The sequence below is a fragment of the Sinocyclocheilus grahami genome, unplaced genomic scaffold (assembly GCF_001515645.1).
Source record: "Sinocyclocheilus grahami isolate Dianchi unplaced genomic scaffold, SAMN03320097.WGS_v1.1 scaffold280.1, whole genome shotgun sequence".
Classification (NCBI taxonomy): domain Eukaryota; kingdom Metazoa; phylum Chordata; class Actinopteri; order Cypriniformes; family Cyprinidae; genus Sinocyclocheilus; species Sinocyclocheilus grahami.
In genome coordinates, this window is record NW_015505459.1 from 1858660 (window position 1) to 1878952 (window position 20293).

Here is a 20293-nt window from a genome sequence, read left to right on the forward strand (position 1 = left end):
TTTTGGCATGTTTGCACTGCAGGAATTGGTAACAATTTTAGTTCTAGGAACTCTGTTTGGGTACTTTAGAGTAGGGTCTAAAACCGTTCTGTAGGAACTACCAGTGACGTAAGTGTATGCTGATTAGCCAAACGCATATGAAACATCGGCTAACCAGCATTTTTAAAAAGCCAGGAAAATATATTTACTCCATGAACATGGAAAACAGTGTTAATGGCATTTAGCTACCTGTTGTCTGCAGCATTGTTATTTTCTCATCCTCGAAGATATGTAACGCTGCAAGTTGTCATGGGAGATTTAGTCAGATTTTCATGCTCTTTCAGTCACATAAATTGTGTTTACATACCATTTCCGTTATCACGAAACTTACAACACACAACAACAACAGCTCCGATCATGGCATCCTCTATTCACTGGTTGTTGATGTTTGTAAATGCTGCAAATAAAGATGTCGCTGTCGGCCGTTTCAGAGTTCCTGCTGCCGGTGCGAATGCACCCAGCAAAACAGTCCAAGAGGGAAATAGGTTCTCTAGGAATCACCATGCTGGTTAGTTCCTAGAACTGAGGTCCTAGAACTACGTGGTCCGAAAGCTCTTATACTATTCTAAGATGAGGAGGTGGTTCTTATTCTTGATGTGTGGGACAAAAATCTTTTAATCTATCATCTCTAATAAATTTTATGACACTTTCTCTCAGGATGATAGTAGGTCATGTTTTTTAATTGGATGAATGTTAATTCCTCTCTTTCCTCCCTTAATGAAGAATACGAGTAAGAGAGAGACAGACAATGGAGGACATCTCGGGAAGGGGTTCTGATTCAGGGCCAGATGCATCTTCTGTCAGACGTCATCCAACAGTTGCCCCTCCATATTTAGCTCCACGACCTCAATCTGCAAACCAACCACGAACACGGAGCTCTGAACCCCCAATCCAACAACCTAATCAGGAGACCCGTCAACAAAGGGCACATAGTGCAGAGCGGCCGCGATTCCAGTGCACTCACACTATGGACTCGCCTGCCTTTCAACATATAGTTTCAAGTGAAACTGGAAATCATCAGCGTGCCCAAAGTGCAGAGCCCCCAAACTATGATCAGAGTCCTGGTATTCACCCTAGCACCATGGGTCGTCAGTCTGGATTTGGACAAATCAAGCAATCCCTAACAAAGAGAAATAGTCAAGATGCTCAAGAACAATCACAAATGCACAGACCATCACAACAACCACACCCAGCATACAAAGATCTCCAGCAGCCATTTCCTGGTCCTAGAGATGCCCCACTACCTGTACAAAAGTATCGGGCTATCCTTCAACCAGTGCCTTTAGATCGGGTCACTCACCAACCAGCTCAAGCACATGCACCTACTCAGAAGCCTCTACATGAACATGAACACACCTTGCATTCACGTCTGTCACATGGGCATTATGGTCACAGCCCTCTGCAGTATGGTTCAGTCCAGGCACTGCCTCCAGCATATGGACAAATTGTTTACTCAGCTCCTTCCCATACATCTAGCCATCTATCTTCATCTTCAAATGCTCATGCAGCTCACCCTGTGCCTGGACCTTCACTTAGTAAGTCTGAGACAGTGGATCCCAAAGGACGATTGCCCATACCCAGTTTGGCACCTGCTGACAAAGAGGGTGAAGAGACTAGACGAATTGCCAGTGCTGATCACATTCAGCCAATTCACAGAGAAGGTCGATCAGCATCCAGAGTGGATCCAGCTTCAGAAGGGTTACTTAAGAGCAGAAAAGCTGTGCTACCCTCAGAGATCCGCCGCAGGCAAAAGAGTGTGGATGATCCCATGCGTGGACAAACTGATGAAGGTTTGGAAAGTCAGAGAATCAGAAGGATCAGCCAGTCAGAGGAGATAGAGGAGAGAGGTGGAAGAAAGTTGCACCAGTTGGAAGAAAGGGAGGGGTCTAATGGAAAAGGAATTGCTCAGATGGAGGAGGGAACAATAGCAGGTGAAAAGGTAATTGGTCTACTAAAAGACAGAGAACAGCATGATGACCAAAGGACCAGTCAATCTGAAGAAAAAGAGGTAGATAGTGGCACAAAGAATAGTTGGAAAGGTAAAGATGTGGGACGTGGTATAAGGAAGATTGGTCAAAGAAAAGAAAACAAGCAAGTGACTGGTATTAAAAAGGAGGAGGGTCAAGATAATTGGAGCACTCACCAGTTAGAGGGGATGGAACAAGGAGGTGTCAGGAAAGTTGACGAATTCAAAGAAAGAGAATGGGAAGTTGATCGAAGACAAGGCCACACTGTACAGTCTGTTGAACCACTGGTGCATGGTGATAAGAAAATCGGTCAAGAGGTAGAGGAGCAGAAAGAAGGCCAAAGGTTCCTGCAAAAAGAAGTGGCAGAAGGACATGGTAGAAGACGACGGATTGATCTGTCAGAGAATGATGAAGGGCATGTCAGACGGAGAAGGATAAGCCAATCAGAAGATGATTGGGAGGAACGTAGGGTACGTAAAATTGGACAGTTGGATGCATGGGAAGTGCAAGGAGTGCATCGAATGGGCCAGCCAGATAATAATTTTGAAAGACCTGAGAAAGGAAAGCAGAGGTTAAACACACATCTACCTGAAGAAATAGACACAGCTTCCACACAGCTAACCAATCAACAGCATTTTCCACACCATAGGGTGGGGGATGTTGGAGGCTACTTGCAGAAAAGTTCCTTCCTCCCACAAGCGCAACATCGAGTGAGCCAGGATGCAGGTGACCTGAGGCCAAAGGTGCGAATCCGCTCCATGTCAGATATTGGAGTAACTCAACGGTCTGCTGCATTGAGAAGTCTGGAGCGTGCTGCCAGTCGAGAGTCTGCAATGGTGACAGGTACAGGGCTTCATACTAGAGAGCCGAGTGGTGTGGCCAATGGTGAAATGGGCACCTTGGACACAAGAGTTTCTGTGGCTAAGCTGAGACATTCCTACCTGGAGAATGCTTCTGGACACAGACCTGAGCTGTATGTAAACTGGCATGTCAGCATGCTAAATCAAAGTTTTATCAAAGATGATGATTAAATCCACTAACCTCTAATTAATAATCCCAACAATTGGATGTAAAATTCTGCCTTTTTTAATCATATGCAATCACTTGTGTGCTGCTCATCATTTAAAGGTTTAAGCTGTAATTGCTGAAAAATTGCCACTTGTCATCCAAGCAGCTAAGTCTGAATGAAGGAGTGTTGGCTTCATCAATGACTTTGCATTTAAATCACTTAATCTAATCTCCTCTAACCACAGTAAATGGGCATCAGGATGCGGTTTTGTAGATTGGATGCCATGGTACAAACTGCTTGATCTTAACCTTGCCTTGTCATTGCGTGAAGAAATTTGATTTTATCTTCATCAAATGCATGATTATCATTGATAAATAAAATGTATTGTGTGATTTGTTGATTTTTATGATTGATTTGATGCTGTATTGCTCCAAAATTTGGGGGAATTGGGATAACCCAGACTGACTTATCTAAACTAGCTTTGTTGCAGCGTTTTGTATTTAATAAAGATAAAATTCAGTCTCAACTGTGGATCCCCTAAAATGACCCGAGATCTTTTTTGTGTGAACAAGTTTTTTTCTTTTTTCTGCAGATGTTTCTATTCTGCGAATGTTGCTTTAGATTCTCGGTACTAAACACATTCTGAAAAATGTGTTTCTTTTGTTAAGACAATCTTTCCTGTCTAACAAAGGGAGTCTAAAGGAGACCAGGTTCCCATGGAGATCGATCCAGTTGTCAACAGTGACCGGGAGAGAGGAGCACGTCGGCCCAGACGTTACATTTCCCCTGGAGATGACAGGAAGTCATCTGAGAGGTTTAGAACCCAGCCAATCACATCAGCCGAAAGGCTGGAGTCTGATAGGTACAGTGAAACAGGAAGTCTGGTGTTGTACTGAAACTACTAATTTATTATCAGTAGTGGTAAATTGTAATTGTTTTATACTTGAGTATCCCTCAGTCTTTTAATAAATCTACTTATCTGAATTTGGATATAAAAGGCATTTTAGACAGGTTAAATTAGTATCTGAAATGTGCATTTGTTCTAGCTATGTAGTTAATTTTTCTTTTCTTTAGTCATCATACCATAACACTTGAATCCTCAGGGTCAATTATTTTTTGTTCTTTTTGTACTTTTATATTCAGGTCCCGTCTTAGCCCAGAGCTTCAATGTACAGAATGCGAGTCAAAATGTAAGCAATATCAAACCAAATATCAGCAGCTGTGATTTTGCCATAGTCATTCTTTTATACAACCATTCTATAAACAGTATATCCAGTAACTTAAGTTTAACCCTCTTTTTTTTGTCTAGTGGATGAAGAAAAAATGGATGAACGAGCTAAAATGAGCGTAGCAGCCAAGAGATCTCTTTTCAGGGTACAAAATCTCTTTAGCATACACAACTTGTTATATGAAATCACATGAAACTAATGATTACAAAAACACATGTACAGAATATATATTATTTATAGCATAAAAGTGCCAATACATTTGCATAATAACCAAACTTTGTTTGACCTCTTGTCTTGCAGGAGCTGGAGAAGACTTTAGAGGGAGGTGTCCCCAAACCTCGATCACGCAATGCTGCGGTTGAGCGGAGACTCAGACGAGTGCAGGATCGTTCACGGACACAGCCGGTCACGACAGAGGAAGTTGTCATTGCTGCTACGTAAGTCATTTCCTACTTTTGGTTATGTAAAGGACCTAGTTTTCATATCATTAAACGAATCTCTTAACTACAATAAAAAAAAAAATGTTTGGCGAAAAGTGACAAATTCTGTGGACTTACCTTCATGTTGTTGTGTTTTCCCTGGAACACAAAGACAATTCTGATGAAGGAAGAATTATTAACAAATAATGACTTGAAGTTTGTATTTTATTTTGTATGAATTAAGCTCATATGGTCTACTTTGGTAGAGTTTTTGGAGCTTGTGGTCATTAGGAACTTTTGTAAAAGAGCAGCATGAAATTTTTACTTTTGTGTTTTTGGAAAAATTACTGCATATGGGGGGGAAGAACAACATGAGGGAGAGAAATATAATTTTCATTGTGGGTGAATTATTCCTTTAAGGGATAAACCCATCATTGTCTACTCACATTCCCATAATCACTTATTTGATGCAGAATTTTTTACATTGACCCTGATGTTTTGATGATTGCTTATACACCCCTTTTGCTCTGATTCTTGTTTACTTCACTCTACATTACTTTTTTGTTTTTGTCCTCCTGTAAAGTTCCCCCGCTCCCCCTTCTCAAGTCATCATTATTCAAACCACTGCTCCCAGAATCCCCAGTCCTGCTGTAGTCAGCACTTCCATGACTAGTTTCAGGTATCATTTGAATTATTTTGTGTATATATGAGGATATAGGCCTTGTCGTCTTGGGCTGCATGCTGTTTCTTAATTTGTTCATTGCTTGACTTGAACTTTTTATGGAAACTGAACAGTGTGTTCTTTGACAGCATGATTGCATATTAATAGAGAATTCAGACCATACTTAGAAGAAAGAGACAAATTGCCCGGTTCATTCATTGACCGGTGCATTAGATTAATCAGGTCTCTAAATGTCGCAAGTCTCTGTGGGAATCTTTGTGCCAGTCCGCCATCTGCTGGTGGATTGAACGTTCTGTTGTAAATTGTTGTTGGGAGTGTGAAAACGGAATGTCTGGCATGCAATTATGAGGTTATGCAGTTCTGTGATTTTGAAATGTGAGCAAGTGCCTGTGTGTATGAAAAAGTAAGAGTATTTTAATGTGTGTGTGTGAGCATGTGCAGATGTTTTGGGTGTCTACATTAGCGAGTTGTCACCCAGATTAGCTGTAAACAGCCACATGGTAAGTAGCAAAATACATTTGGCATTCTCTATGTGCTTTGAAATGTCAGAGGTGTCACCTGTCTGTCAACAGTTATATGAGCGTGACAGGGTGAGAGATTCACTTAAACTAGAAAGGCAAAGAGAGAGAAAATCAATGAAATTAAATTACAAGTACAAAAGCACAACACCAATGCATGTGAGTCCTATGTCTTTTTAAAACTGAGAATGTGGACTGGAATATTGACCAGGGAGTGAGTTGAACTCTGTTTGTGTGTGTTTATTAGGGTGAAATTATCTGATTGAAACAACATGTGTGTGTGTGTGTGTGTGTGTGTGTGTGTGTGTGTGTGTGTGTAAGCAGATGGTGTAATGCATTTCTAGATTTTATGATTTTTTTTTCTTTATCTGCTGCATTGAATAGCTGTGGCTACACACACATTTGTCTATTAACTGGATGGATTGATGCAAATATTTGAATGGTATGTTAGCGCTGAGCTGTTTTTGATTTCATCTGATTTAATTAGTACTGATATAATGCCTCTGCTTATAGTCTCATGAATGTAGTCTATTTTGTCATATACAGTTCATAATTCCACCCCCCACCCCCTCAAAAAAAAAAATCAAATAAATCTTTTTTTTTTCTAATTGTCATGAATGTAATACTCTTTTTTTTCAAATATGATTTTCATTAGATATTGAAATGTATATGTATTTTTTACTGTATTGACAATATAATATTACAAAATATTGATGTAACATTTTTTTTAATTATTATTATTAATAATAATAATAATAATTCTGTCAAGGATGTTATGTGCAAATTCATAATTTCACCTCCTTTATTTTATTTTATTTGAGTAATGATTCTCAAACCTATAAAGCATTTACTGTATTAAAGTACAAAATATTGAAGTACATTTTTTTTTATTGAAGTAAATCAGTATAAAATCAGCTTAGTTGAAAAATAATTAATGCCATTGCATTGAAAGGTAGTACAACAAATACTACCATGATGTAAAACAAAATACATTCTAATGTAAAATGTAATTGTTTTTTTTTGCATTACATTAATGGAGATTTAGTGGGTGTTCAATTAAAATTCACAAAAAGATTTAATGTCACAATACAAGCAAATCTTAAAACTCCTAAAAAAAAATGCTTATATTTTGCATTAAGAATTTTTTTTTCTTTTTGTGGAGAAATGGACATGTTTCTGACAGCTTTTGTGGGATTTAACCTGCAAGTCTCGTTGTATGTGTATTTGCTCTCATGCTGGATCTCAATGTGTTTCTCCAGATGTCTCTGATCCCAGCATTCCCGTGAGGACGGTGAGCACAGCTGCGGTCTCCTCCAGAAGTTCTTCACACACCTCAAACACTCTCACTTACCTCCAACAACCCCAGTCCTACACGCCTCCGCAGCCTCAACAAAAACCAGCGCAGCACCCTCAAATCGACACACCAACCCACGCTAGACCTCAAACACAACCCTACAGCCCGCCGACACCACCACAGACACGGGCCAAACCACAAACACACCTCATTTCTGACTCTCAGCCTCACATCCACGTTGACTCTCAGGCTCCTCCATGGCAAACCCAGCTGTTCCCTGAACCCCAGCGGCAGGTGCAACCCAGGGTCCCGCCGCAGACGCAGCCCAAACCGCAATCCTTCCTTCCACCTCAGTCACATGCCTACATTCCCCCTCAACCCAAGATACCCCCTCAAACCCAGCCCAAACCCCAGTGCTTCATACCACCTCCAACACAGCCCCAAGAGGAGATCCTGGGAAAATACGGCCCCTCTGAACTCGTCGTCTCCAAAGACCAAAGGCCAGAGATCCACGAAGATCCAGAGGCCATGACATCTATGTCAATCAAAGAAAGGTGTGTGCTGGTTACTTCGCTTTTATGTTGTAAGTCATCATACATACAGTATGCAAATCCTATGTATAGTAATTCACACAAAATATGGCATATTAGCGTCAATTTTGGAAGAAAAAATCCTATTTTTCACTATAACATTTTTTTTTTAATTAAGTAATAAACCTTTCAAAATGATTGTCCAGGGCTCAACAGTAGTCTTTATGTATTTTGTGTGTGTGTGTGTGTGTGTGTGTGTGTGTGTGTGTGTGTGTGTAAGCAGATGGTGTAATGCATTTCTAGATTTTATGATTTTTTTTTCTTTATCTGCTGCATTGAATAGCTGTGGCTACACACACATTTGTCTATTAACTGGATGGATTGATGCAAATATTTGAATGGTATGTTAGCGCTGAGCTGTTTTTGATTTCATCTGATTTAATTAGTACTGATATAATGCCTCTGCTTATAGTCTCATGAATGTAGTCTATTTTGTCATATACAGTTCATAATTCCACCCCCCACCCCCTCAAAAAAAAAAATCAAATAAATCTTTTTTTTTTCTAATTGTCATGAATGTAATACTCTTTTTTTTCAAATATGATTTTCATTAGATATTGAAATGTATATGTATTTTTTACTGTATTGACAATATAATATTACAAAATATTGATGTAACATTTTTTTTAATTATTATTATTAATAATAATAATAATAATTCTGTCAAGGATGTTATGTGCAAATTCATAATTTCACCTCCTTTATTTTATTTTATTTGAGTAATGATTCTCAAACCTATAAAGCATTTACTGTATTAAAGTACAAAATATTGAAGTACATTTTTTTTTATTGAAGTAAATCAGTATAAAATCAGCTTAGTTGAAAAATAATTAATGCCATTGCATTGAAAGGTAGTACAACAAATACTACCATGATGTAAAACAAAATACATTCTAATGTAAAATGTAATTGTTTTTTTTTGCATTACATTAATGGAGATTTAGTGGGTGTTCAATTAAAATTCACAAAAAGATTTAATGTCACAATACAAGCAAATCTTAAAACTCCTAAAAAAAAATGCTTATATTTTGCATTAAGAATTTTTTTTTCTTTTTGTGGAGAAATGGACATGTTTCTGACAGCTTTTGTGGGATTTAACCTGCAAGTCTCGTTGTATGTGTATTTGCTCTCATGCTGGATCTCAATGTGTTTCTCCAGATGTCTCTGATCCCAGCATTCCCGTGAGGACGGTGAGCACAGCTGCGGTCTCCTCCAGAAGTTCTTCACACACCTCAAACACTCTCACTTACCTCCAACAACCCCAGTCCTACACGCCTCCGCAGCCTCAACAAAAACCAGCGCAGCACCCTCAAATCGACACACCAACCCACGCTAGACCTCAAACACAACCCTACAGCCCGCCGACACCACCACAGACACGGGCCAAACCACAAACACACCTCATTTCTGACTCTCAGCCTCACATCCACGTTGACTCTCAGGCTCCTCCATGGCAAACCCAGCTGTTCCCTGAACCCCAGCGGCAGGTGCAACCCAGGGTCCCGCCGCAGACGCAGCCCAAACCGCAATCCTTCCTTCCACCTCAGTCACATGCCTACATTCCCCCTCAACCCAAGATACCCCCTCAAACCCAGCCCAAACCCCAGTGCTTCATACCACCTCCAACACAGCCCCAAGAGGAGATCCTGGGAAAATACGGCCCCTCTGAACTCGTCGTCTCCAAAGACCAAAGGCCAGAGATCCACGAAGATCCAGAGGCCATGACATCTATGTCAATCAAAGAAAGGTGTGTGCTGGTTACTTCGCTTTTATGTTGTAAGTCATCATACATGCAGTATGCAAATCCTATGTATAGTAATTCACACAAAATATGGCATATTAGCGTCAATTTTGGAAGAAAAAATCCTATTTTTCACTATAACATTTTTTTTTTAATTAAGTAATAAACCTTTCAAAATGATTGTCCAGGGCTCAACAGTAGTCTTTATGTATTTTTATTTACCCTAACAAACTTGTCTCTGGCTACAAAGTAACATACTGTATATTTTGTTACTAACATATAATTTTAAGAAATAAAATGAAAGAATTTAAATACACTATCATTCAAAAGCTTGGGGTCAGTAAGATTTCTAAATGTTTTGAAAGATATTTCAAGGCTGAATTTATTTGATCAAAACATACTGTAAAAACAGTAATTTTGTGAAATATTGTTACAATTGAAAACGGCTGTTTTCTATGTAAATATATTTTAAAATATAATTTATTCCTGAGATGCAAAGCTGAATTTTACTCCAGTCTTCAGTGTCATGTGATCCTTCAGAAATCATTTTAATATGCCTATTTGCTTCTCAAGAATAATTTCTTATTACTATCAATGTTGAAAACATTTCTAAAACTTTTTTTTTTATGGGAACAAAATGTGGGATACATTTTGTATGATACTTTGATGAATAGAAAGTTCAAAAAAAAACTTTCAAAACCGAAATCTTGAAAAAAAATTTTAAGCTAGAAATCTAAATTTGTATGTGTCAGGATGAGTATATGAAAGGTATGGCAGATGAACAGCATGTTAAAAGCATGCTTATGTCATATTGCAGTGTAAGAAACAATGGAACATGTATTGGAGTGTGCTGATGGCTTTAGATGTTGCAGGTTGACTGGAGCTGTTCTCCTTCTGTCTTGTCTTATAAATGAAATTGGGTCATCTCTGCTCTCGGTGAGCGCTGATAATGCGGACAGCACTATTTTAGATCTCCCAGCCTTCCCCGCAGAGCAGGATGAAATGAGTACACAGAGAAATAGAGACAACAAACCATGACAAAGTCACATGAGAAAGCTGAATTGTGAAGACTTTTGTATGCTGTAGTATTACAGTACATTTAGTTTTCTGCATGAGTTTCACATCTACAGTGTAAACGGCTGTTCAACATGGAGTGAAGCGTTTGATGATTCCCTTTCTCAGGTTAGCCATGTTGAAGAAGAGTGGAGAGGAAGATTGGAAAAACAGGATCAACAAGAAACAGGAAGTTAAACAGGAAGTGGTGTCTGCAAGCGAGAAGAGTAGTCAAATAATGGAGGAGCAAGGCTTTACGAAAAAGGTAAGTATCTATAGCCTAGCAACATCAAATCTGGTAATGCATCACAGGGGTTGCCAGGCAAAATGAATGAATTTATTTTATAATGCATTATATATAAAGGCTTTAAGTAAAGTGTTCCCACAATGTGTCCCCACCAGCTACCCACTATTATAATACATGTCTGGGTGCGAGTAATAATCAGTGTGATGTCTATAAATAGACAGTGGTGTCTATGATGTGAAACACTAATATAGTGTTGTAATGTTCTTACCATAAATTCACTTTTTACATTCATATGAAATAATACTACTGTTGCTGCAGTTTTCATATTGTCATTGTTTTTCATATAATTATATTCAGGGGTGTAAAAAGTACTGAGAAATTGTACTTGGGTACAAAAAAAAGTACATAGTCAACCCCCCAAAAATATTTTTTTCATTTTCTTAGCTTTTCTAAATTGACTTAACAGTAGAGATTTCCCCTTGTAGTGTTTTTGATGCAATTTTTTTTTTAAGAAACCTGTTAAAAATCACTGTTTTCTTGTTTGGTTTCTCATTGATAGTGGGGAAAATATATTTTAATAAAAGAAAATATAAAAGAATATATAAAGTTATGTGAGCATGAACTACTTGCTTGTGACAAGAAATAATTTTTTCATTGAGGAAAGATTTAAGTCCTGATGACGTGTGTTTTGTACTTTTAAGTCTGCATGAAATTTTATACGAGTAAAAATATTCAGTTTTAACAGTACTGTTGTAAAGGTCAAATTCTCCAAAATAATACTTTAGTAGTGAACTATTACTCCAATAATTTAAATCTCTGATGGCATTAAATGGTGACTGGTGCTATCAAGCTGTGAAATAAAAAAAAGCACAAATGTTTCATTCAATTCTTTACACTGTATAGAGTGACGTAAGAATGACTCGTGAATACAACATCTCTAATGGTGCCATAAGGACTTGAAATGGATATTCTTAGATATTCTTTTAAAAGTCGTCCTTTGTGTTCCTTGGAAGAAAGTAAAGTGCTTAAGGTGAGTAAATGAGGGGAATTTTCATTTTTTTTCCCCAATCAAAACCGTGAATCAGATGTGTTATACTAATTTGTGAATAGTAACACCATGTACTCCTGTAGGCAAAGCTGTGAATTGACTTCCAAGACCTGAAACCTATACTTTACACCGTCTGAGTCATTTCACAGCGTGGTCTAGTAAAATGCGTGGTATTCATCTTTTCAGATGCTGTGTAATTTTCAGTGTTCACTGAGTTTTATATAGAAACCTTGTGCGTTCCTGAGTTACTGTTACTCTCAATTCAGCAAGTGCAAAGGTTAAAGGAATGAAGGGTTTTCGGTTTATCCTAAACTGAAAGGCCAGGTCTTGCACACCAAATGGGTATCATGTAGCATTTTTCCAGTTTTAGCTCTTTGTACCTCACACACACACACATCTCCTGTGTGTTTAGGACGAGACTGTTATCCGAGAGTTTGCATCATTTGAGCAGCTCTGGGTAAGCACCTATATCAGTGTCTGTCTTAGACAAGTTTGGCTTTAGCTGCAAGATGACTGGCTGGCCTGCTACTGCAAACTGCAATTTGATTGGCTTTTTTTTAAAAGGACTGACACGCTGCTTGCCTTATCTTCTAAATTAACCTAATATTATAGCTCACTGTAAAATATTTTAGACTACAGTAAGGTTTCATTTAGCATAACACTTGCACAGCATTTAAAATGTATGATAATTTCGACATTTGCATACATTTTTAAAAGTAAAAGTTGTTAACAGTTACTGTAATTAGTGCACTAACATGAACAATTTTTGTAAAATTATAAAAATAATAGTATTTTTATTAGCTAGCTTTTACAAAGAATAAGTGTAAAAAATACATAGCTGATTATTAGTTTATGTTAGCTAAATTAACTAATGTTAACAAATAAGGTGGCTATAGCAAGTTAATATTTGCATTTCTCTAAAACTGGACTGCTGTTTGAATGTTTAGGAACATGCTGTAATAAATTCACTTAACATTTTAGATGAAGCACCTTGCTTTTCTAGATGGACCAGATCTGTGCTTCTCAACTGATGGGTCACATCTCAAAAATAGGTGACTGGTCTGTTCTGATAGCATTATGGTCAGCAGAAACGAATGTAAAATGTGATTAATAAAATATAGCTAACCAAGGACAGGAAACCTTTATGATGTATAGAAATCAAAAAGGTCAGTTTATGCTATTAGCTTATAGCATGTTAGCATATTTGAGTCTTGGCAGTTCATAATAATATTGTTAGATTTCAATTTTTGTACAATAACCAGTTTTGGGGCCGTGTTAGTTGTCACTTGATATCCAATGCAAAATAGTGAAAATCTTGCCTGAAGTAAAACCAGTTGAGAACCACTGGTCCAGATTTTTCTTCATTCATTCTCTGTCCTCTGTGAATTATATTCTTCTTCCGTTCATATCTACACCCTGTAATCATTGTCTCTCATTCTTTCATTCACTGTTTTCTTCTATCTACTTCCTGTTTCCCCCTTCTCCTGTCTGTAGGAGCCTGTCTTTTCTTCCACCTACTCTCCTCCTCCTCTCCCATCTACCCCAAAATGCCAATATGTAGGACAACAAGGCCAGGTAAGAGGGAGCCGTGTGCATTTTGGAACCATTTCATTTCTAACAGAACTCTACGAAAGGTCTGAATTTCCTCTTTGTTTGTCTGTTCCATCCTTGTGCCACCAGATAATCTGTATTAGTCTAGAATGTTCTAGACTAATACACTATAATACACACGGTTCACTGTGGATGATAGTAGAAAACACAAATTTCTCTGACAAAAACAGGCAGCACAGCCACATTTCTGTAGATTTACTCAGGGCAAATGCATTCATTAAATAAGTGTTGGCGGCATAAATGCGTAAATCTAATTTAGATGGAAATGCAGAGCACTTTGAGTAAGGATTACTGCATTTTTGGCTTTTGCTGTTGACTGGCAGATTTCAGTACTGTATGAACAGCAAAGAGGATAGACATATTCTAATGTTTTAAAAGCACTTTTGACATGGGCTGTACAATTTGAGTTTGCTCGTGTGAATTATCTGTCCATTATGTCTAAGTCGTTGGTCTTTCCTTCCTGTAAATATATCAGAATGATCTATAACATCATATCTGTTTTGTCTCATGTAATCAGAAGCTTGAAGAGGGAGAGGAGCAGATGTCCATTGAAGAAAGGAAGCAGATGATCTCGACGCAGGAGGAGGCGTGGCAGAGCACAGGGAGGGGCGTGGCCAATGACTCCGGCCAGTACACTGTGGCTGCCAGAATGGTGAAAAAAGGTTAGGATGTGCAAACATACATGTCAGGGTTATTATCCTTAAATGTATAAAAGCTTTTGCTAAATTTTCATTAGTTTAAGAAAAAATAATCTGAGATTTAAAATACTTTTTTTGGTTTCAAAACTAACTAAAAATAAAATCCTGTAAAAATGCTCTCAAAATAGTAACACTAAAAAATTATACTTATTGAATTAAAAAATAAAATAAAACATTTTAAGTGAAGCTAACTTAAATTGAAATAAAAAATGAACAGTAAAAATAGTTAAAAATAAAAACTGTATATAAAGAAATTATATAAACCTCTACTTAAATACTCAAAGACGAGACGCCCAATTTGGGGTCTGCAGCAAATTCAATTTACAAAAGTGATTTTATATACATAGAAAGCATATTAAATGCAAGTAAAGTGTCTACTTGATGTTTCAAATAACTTTTGTAAAATGAAATGTCAAAATATGGGTGAAATAATGTTCCATCATCATTCAGCGTAGCAGATATAGTAATGTAAAAATGAAACAACATACTCTGTCCTGTACTTATTAAAATATATAAAAGAAAAAGCAATCATACTAAATTTGTATTATATTTTAAATTATTAAAAGAATTTTGCTGACAAATGGATAAAACCAAGTGGTTTGAAGGATAGTGGCAAAGATAATTAATTGGTTTTGAGGGGCTGAACGATGATCGTTAAATAGAGTCTAAGATGATTCTTGTTCTAAATATGCCTGACAAGATTTTTGCTATATACGCTATTGTTACACTGAATGACATTTGTGACCCTGGACAATTTTTCAAAATTGAGATTTATACATATGAAAGCTGAATAAATAAGCTCTCCATTGATGTATAGTTTGTTAGGATAGGACAATATTTGGCTGAGATACAACTATTTGAAAATCTTGAATCTGAGGGTTCAAAAAAATCTAAATATTGAGAAAATCACCTTTAAAGTTATCTAAATTAAGTCCTTAGCAATGCATATCACTAATCAAAAATTACGTTTTGATATATTTAGGGTAGGAAATTTACTAAATATCTTCATGGAACATGATCTTTACTTAATATCCTAATGATTTTTGGCATAAAAGAAAAATCTATAATTTTGACCCATACAATGTTTTTTTGGCTATTGCTGCAAATATACCCCAGCGACTTAAGACTGGTTTTGTGCTCCAGGGTCACATTTTACTGGCTGCCTTCTCTAAATCATGGTACAAATGTATAATAGTCATTATTTTTTAATCAGCCAAATCATAAATGTTTGTTAAACTTTTATTCAATTTATATATACATTTAATTTAGATTTTTTTATTTTATTACATAGAACAGCATTACATAGGTAGCATACTTATTTTCTGTCTGTCTCTTACCTGACAGGTCTGGCTGCTTCCTCTGCAGTGATCAGCCCTATTTTGTCTCCAGTCTCTGCTAAACTGAAGAGCAGTATGCCAGCTATCTCGAAACCACAGGAAGGTACATTCGACAAACACACACTTCATGAAAGAAGATATTCCTCTTTGGAAGACACAAAGTTTGAGAAAGTTTGTTGTTGCACCATAATAACTGGGGCAAAAACCTGATGTGCTGCAGAAATTGAGGCCAGAGCAGAGATGGAATCTGATAAGAAGCTGGAAAAGCTGGAGACGTTTTTAGGTCGTTTGAACAGTAAAGGTGGGTTGTTTTAATGCAAAATCTCTTCACTTGTATTTTTTTTTTTTTTAGAAGAGGATGCTATGAGCCCGCCTCCCTTTTCAGAAGAGTGCGGAGCTTCACGGTTTAACTGGTGGTGACCTCACATTGCTTCCAAATGCAATTTTTAACTACCACATTCCTATTTACGATCGTTCTGGTAGCACGTGAAGGCAGCATGAGTGAAAACAGGCAGAGACAATGGTAGCTTTAGCAACATTAGCCTTACAGAGAGCCAAGAAGCTCTTTTGGAAAACAAAATATGACGTGTGATGCTTACTTTGTCTGGAGTCTGGACATTTGTGCACAAAGCGTTAGTATCGATCCCTCTTTCAGAAGCAAACTTTGCACAACTCCAGCGCTGAACTGACCCTCGTTTGTGAGGCAGTCCGGCGTAAGATGTTAGCACAAACGTATAGGACTTTTCCGTTTTTTTTCCCGGGACATTTCCTTCGAAAATGAAATTTAACCACCGTGTCCTCAGCGGTCTATGGAGACTCCTATGTTCGTTGGTGCATCCCAACACTTGACACTTTTAATGGCTCTTTGGCGTTGACATTGTACCTCCAGCAGCTCCTGCAAGAAAACAGTAATGGTTTCTGGTTTCCGCTGCTTCTCACTCAGGGCTGTGTATATGCTAATAGGGCAGAGAGCGTCACAAATGGGCGGGACTTTCCCCGAGTATGACGTCATAGTAGTGAGAAATCTGGAACTGCTAGTGTGGACAGACTGTTTATGATTTATTGGGATTATAAAACAATGGTTGGGTGGATTTTTACCATTATAGGCTGGTTGTTTTCACACTGCGGCCACACAACTGTGTTCAAACACCTTATAAAAGTGATTTTTGCATTCTGTGGCACCTTTAACTAAAAATATTTTCAACATTTGAAATAAAGCTAAAAATAATATAGAAATATTAGATGAAAAACTAAAATATCTGAATTTTTTCCCCTTGATAAATAACTGAAAAAAGTTCCGCTTGAAGTATTAAAATTGCTAAAACTAAAATTGAAATAAGCGGGACTTTCCCCGAGTATGACTTCATAGTAGTGAGAAATCTGGAACTGCTAGTGTGGACAGACTGTTTATGATTTATTGGGATTATAAAACAATGGTTGGGTGGATTTTTACCATTATAGGCTGGTTGTTTTCACACACTGCGGCCACACAACTGTGTTCAAACACCTTATAAAAGTGATTTTTGCATTCTGTGGCACCTTTAACTAAAAATATTTTCAACAATTGAAATAAAGCTAAAAATAATATAGAAATATTAGATGAAAAACTAAAATATCTGAATTTTTTTCCCTTGATAAATAACTGAAAAAAGTTCCGCTTGAAGTATTAAAATTGCTAAAACTAAAATTGAAATAAAAATAAAATGAATCTAAATAAAAATATTAAAATAATAAAAAAGTCGATGGAACTCTCAACTTCTCGTATACATGGATCTAATGTGAAAACTGTAAATTTATGGCATTCAGCTTCTAATGTTGTCAGATTTTCTAAAATCTTTGTAAATTATTTTATTGCTATTTATTTATTTATTTATTTTTTATTATATTATTACTATTTATTTATTATATATACATATTTTTATTTTATGATTATTATAAATTTTTATTTTATTTTTTTTAAAATCTACCAGGGTTGGGTTGGGGTGGGATTCTAAATTTGCACAGTTGCTGTTTGTTTTATATTACTATTCCCAGAAGAAAATTCAATAAACAGTTGTTAACAAAAAAATAATAAAAAATAATAAAATTAAACAAAAATTTAAATGAAAAGTATAATTATTAAAAATATGAAGTACTATAATAATATATAATGCTGCTATAAATAATAGTAATAGTGCTAATATAAATTTAATAGTAGTATACAAATAATTCTAAAATAATATTGCTTCATATATACCTATTTTTTTTATTAAGAACAACATATAAACAATGAAGGAAAGAAAAGGGAAAAAGTGAAAGGGATGTATAACTAATCAGAACTAATTTTTTTTATACAAAAAAAAAAAAAGTGAATTAGAAATCATTTATAAATACTGCTGTTCAGCAAGCAGAACATAAAAAAAATAGTTTCTGCTTTGAAAATTTGCATTTTCATGAATACAATTTTGCTAACTAAATAAGAAGATTAAAATATACTTAATTTTCTGTTGTAATGTTGTTTTTAACATGTTTTCCAGTGAGCAAGAGCTCCAGTTTGTCGGATGCAGCTCTGGCTGGTTTGGCCAGTAAAGAGAGCTACAGCAGCGTGAGTCTGCGCAGTGTCAGTGTCTCAGAGCAGATGACCAATAACAGCGCAGCGCCCTACAAAAAACTCATGCTCATGCTGGTCAAAGGTCAGTCCTCTAACACTGTCTCCTAACCAGGCATGATGTGATCCGTGGAAAGTTTTTTTTTCGATCGCATCAAGCTGGAAAGCCCCGCCCACAGTGAAATCCTATAAGTCCAAACATCAAATAGGTTCTGATCAGCTTTCTGAGAAAACAGAACAATTATTTAACTAGCATTAAGCCTGGCATATCAAATATGATATAAATAGTAATATTGTGATATTTTACTGCAGTATGTGTTTTAGTGGCTGAGTGTGTTAAACTGTGCATAAATGTTCTCCAGGTCGACGTCATGTCCAGACCAGACTAGTGGAGCCTAGAGTGTCCTCTCTGAACAGCGGTGACAGTTTTCTGCTGGTTACGCCTGAGCATTGCTTCGTTTGGATCGGAGAGTTTGCAAATGTCATTGAAAGAGCCAAGGTACCATCTGACTTCTTATGCACGCCATTCTTCATATCATCATATAGCTTTGTACTTCACTGCTATGTTGTTCCATTTGACATCCAGGCATCAGAACTGGCCACTTTCATCCAGCTGAACCACGACCTTGGTTGTCGAGCTGCACTGGTAGAGACGATCGAAGAAGGAGTGAATGCTCAAAGCCCTGCAGCTGCTGAGTTCTGGAAGATCCTGGGAGGACCGGCCAACTACCACTGTATGTACCCTGAAATAGATAGCGTTTATGTACTATTATCTTACTTGAAAGGAATAATATTTTTCTGTGTGTGTGTAATGATCACAGCGGCCGGGTCTCCAGACGAGGATGAGATGTTTGAAAGTGCCATTGTGGAGACAAACTGTATCTTCCGTCTTGTGGACGATAAACTGCTTCCTGATGATGATTTCTGGGGGAAAGTGCCTCGTAGTTCACTTTTGGGCTCTAAAGAGGTCATATTTTGTGACTTTTTGAGGTTTTATATATTGTGTTAATATCTTCATGCATTATTTCATGTTTTCATTAAATGTGGAACATTTTAACATTCTTTGCATTTTGCCGGTATCTGTGTTTTACTATTATAATTATTTAAATATTAATAATAAACTATGTATCTAACTGTTTATTAGTATGATTTATATTATGTAACTGAGAATAAAACATTTAGAACATTGTTTTTGTATTTTTTGTAGTATTTTGCATATTTTGACATTTAATTTTTGAACATTTGAACTTTTTCTTCATTTTGCACATTTTATTTGAATATATGGGAATCATGAATATATATTTTTTTCTTGGCTCTCTTTTCCACATTAGGTGGTAGTGTTTGATTTCGGTAGTGAAGTGTACGTGTGGCATGGTAAAGAGGTCACATTGGCACAGAGGAAGGTGGCGTTTCAGCTGGCCAAGCACCTTTGGAACGGGACGTTTGATTATACCAACTGTGACATCAACCCTCTGGATCCTGGAGGACACAACACGCTCATACCGAGGTGCGCACATAAGATTCAGGAGATTACTTAAATTGATTATTAAGTTTCTCACACACACCAATTATCCACTTAATTTTGAGAATTTCAATGTAAAGTTGTGTGTGTGGTTATTTTTTAGGAAAGGTCAAGGTCGCCCAGATTGGGCCATGTTTGGCAGACTGACCGAACATAATGAAACATGTCTTTTTAAAGAGAAGTTCCTGGACTGGAAAGATGCTTCTAGACTGTCACCTAAAAATGTCATCGAGCACCCCTTCCAGCAGAAGGTGGGTTTCTGTGTGTGTCAGTACCTGCTTTTGGTTCAAAGAAAAGCTGCAAAACATAAAAGGAAAAATCCTTTGACTTTTTTTTTTTATTATTAGGAATGTGAATTGTGAGCAATGTACTTATTCTGATAATGATTTCCCTTCATCATTGTTTGTAATTATGAACCAATTATTGAATATCAACACTATTGGAAATGCAGAGTCAGAAAGATTTTTTTGAAAAGTCATTTCTGTTCTGTCCAAAGCTAAATTTTTTTGATCACAGTACAGTACAGTAAAAACAGTCATATTGTGAAATTTTTACAGTATAAAATAATTGCTTTATATTCTAATGTATTTTAAAATAAAAAAAAATTTTCCGGTGATGTCAAAGCTGAATTTTCAGCATAATTTCTTGAAAACGGTTGTGCTGCTTAATGTTTTTTATGGAAACTGTGATAATTTTTTTCAA

The 20293-nt window shown here is 36.7% G+C and overlaps 1 protein-coding gene across 1 annotated transcript in view; it reads left to right on the forward strand.

Moving 5' to 3' along the window:
• LOC107600260 (supervillin-like) overlaps window positions 1-20293 on the forward strand; it is a 38492-nt gene that overhangs the window by 11109 nt on the left and 7090 nt on the right. Inside the window, exons 7-26 of the mRNA XM_016292104.1 lie at window positions 763-2979; window positions 3707-3877; window positions 4159-4205; window positions 4325-4389; window positions 4545-4681; window positions 5247-5342; window positions 7139-7740; window positions 8906-9494; window positions 10671-10806; window positions 12249-12293; window positions 13331-13411; window positions 13965-14109; window positions 15490-15585; window positions 15703-15783; window positions 17999-18154; window positions 18432-18568; window positions 18656-18803; window positions 18891-19036; window positions 19401-19576; window positions 19695-19842. Coding sequence (XP_016147590.1) covers window positions 763-2979; window positions 3707-3877; window positions 4159-4205; window positions 4325-4389; window positions 4545-4681; window positions 5247-5342; window positions 7139-7740; window positions 8906-9494; window positions 10671-10806; window positions 12249-12293; window positions 13331-13411; window positions 13965-14109; window positions 15490-15585; window positions 15703-15783; window positions 17999-18154; window positions 18432-18568; window positions 18656-18803; window positions 18891-19036; window positions 19401-19576; window positions 19695-19842 — 5419 coding nt within the window. The remainder of the gene's footprint in view (window positions 1-762; window positions 2980-3706; window positions 3878-4158; window positions 4206-4324; window positions 4390-4544; window positions 4682-5246; window positions 5343-7138; window positions 7741-8905; window positions 9495-10670; window positions 10807-12248; window positions 12294-13330; window positions 13412-13964; window positions 14110-15489; window positions 15586-15702; window positions 15784-17998; window positions 18155-18431; window positions 18569-18655; window positions 18804-18890; window positions 19037-19400; window positions 19577-19694; window positions 19843-20293) is intronic.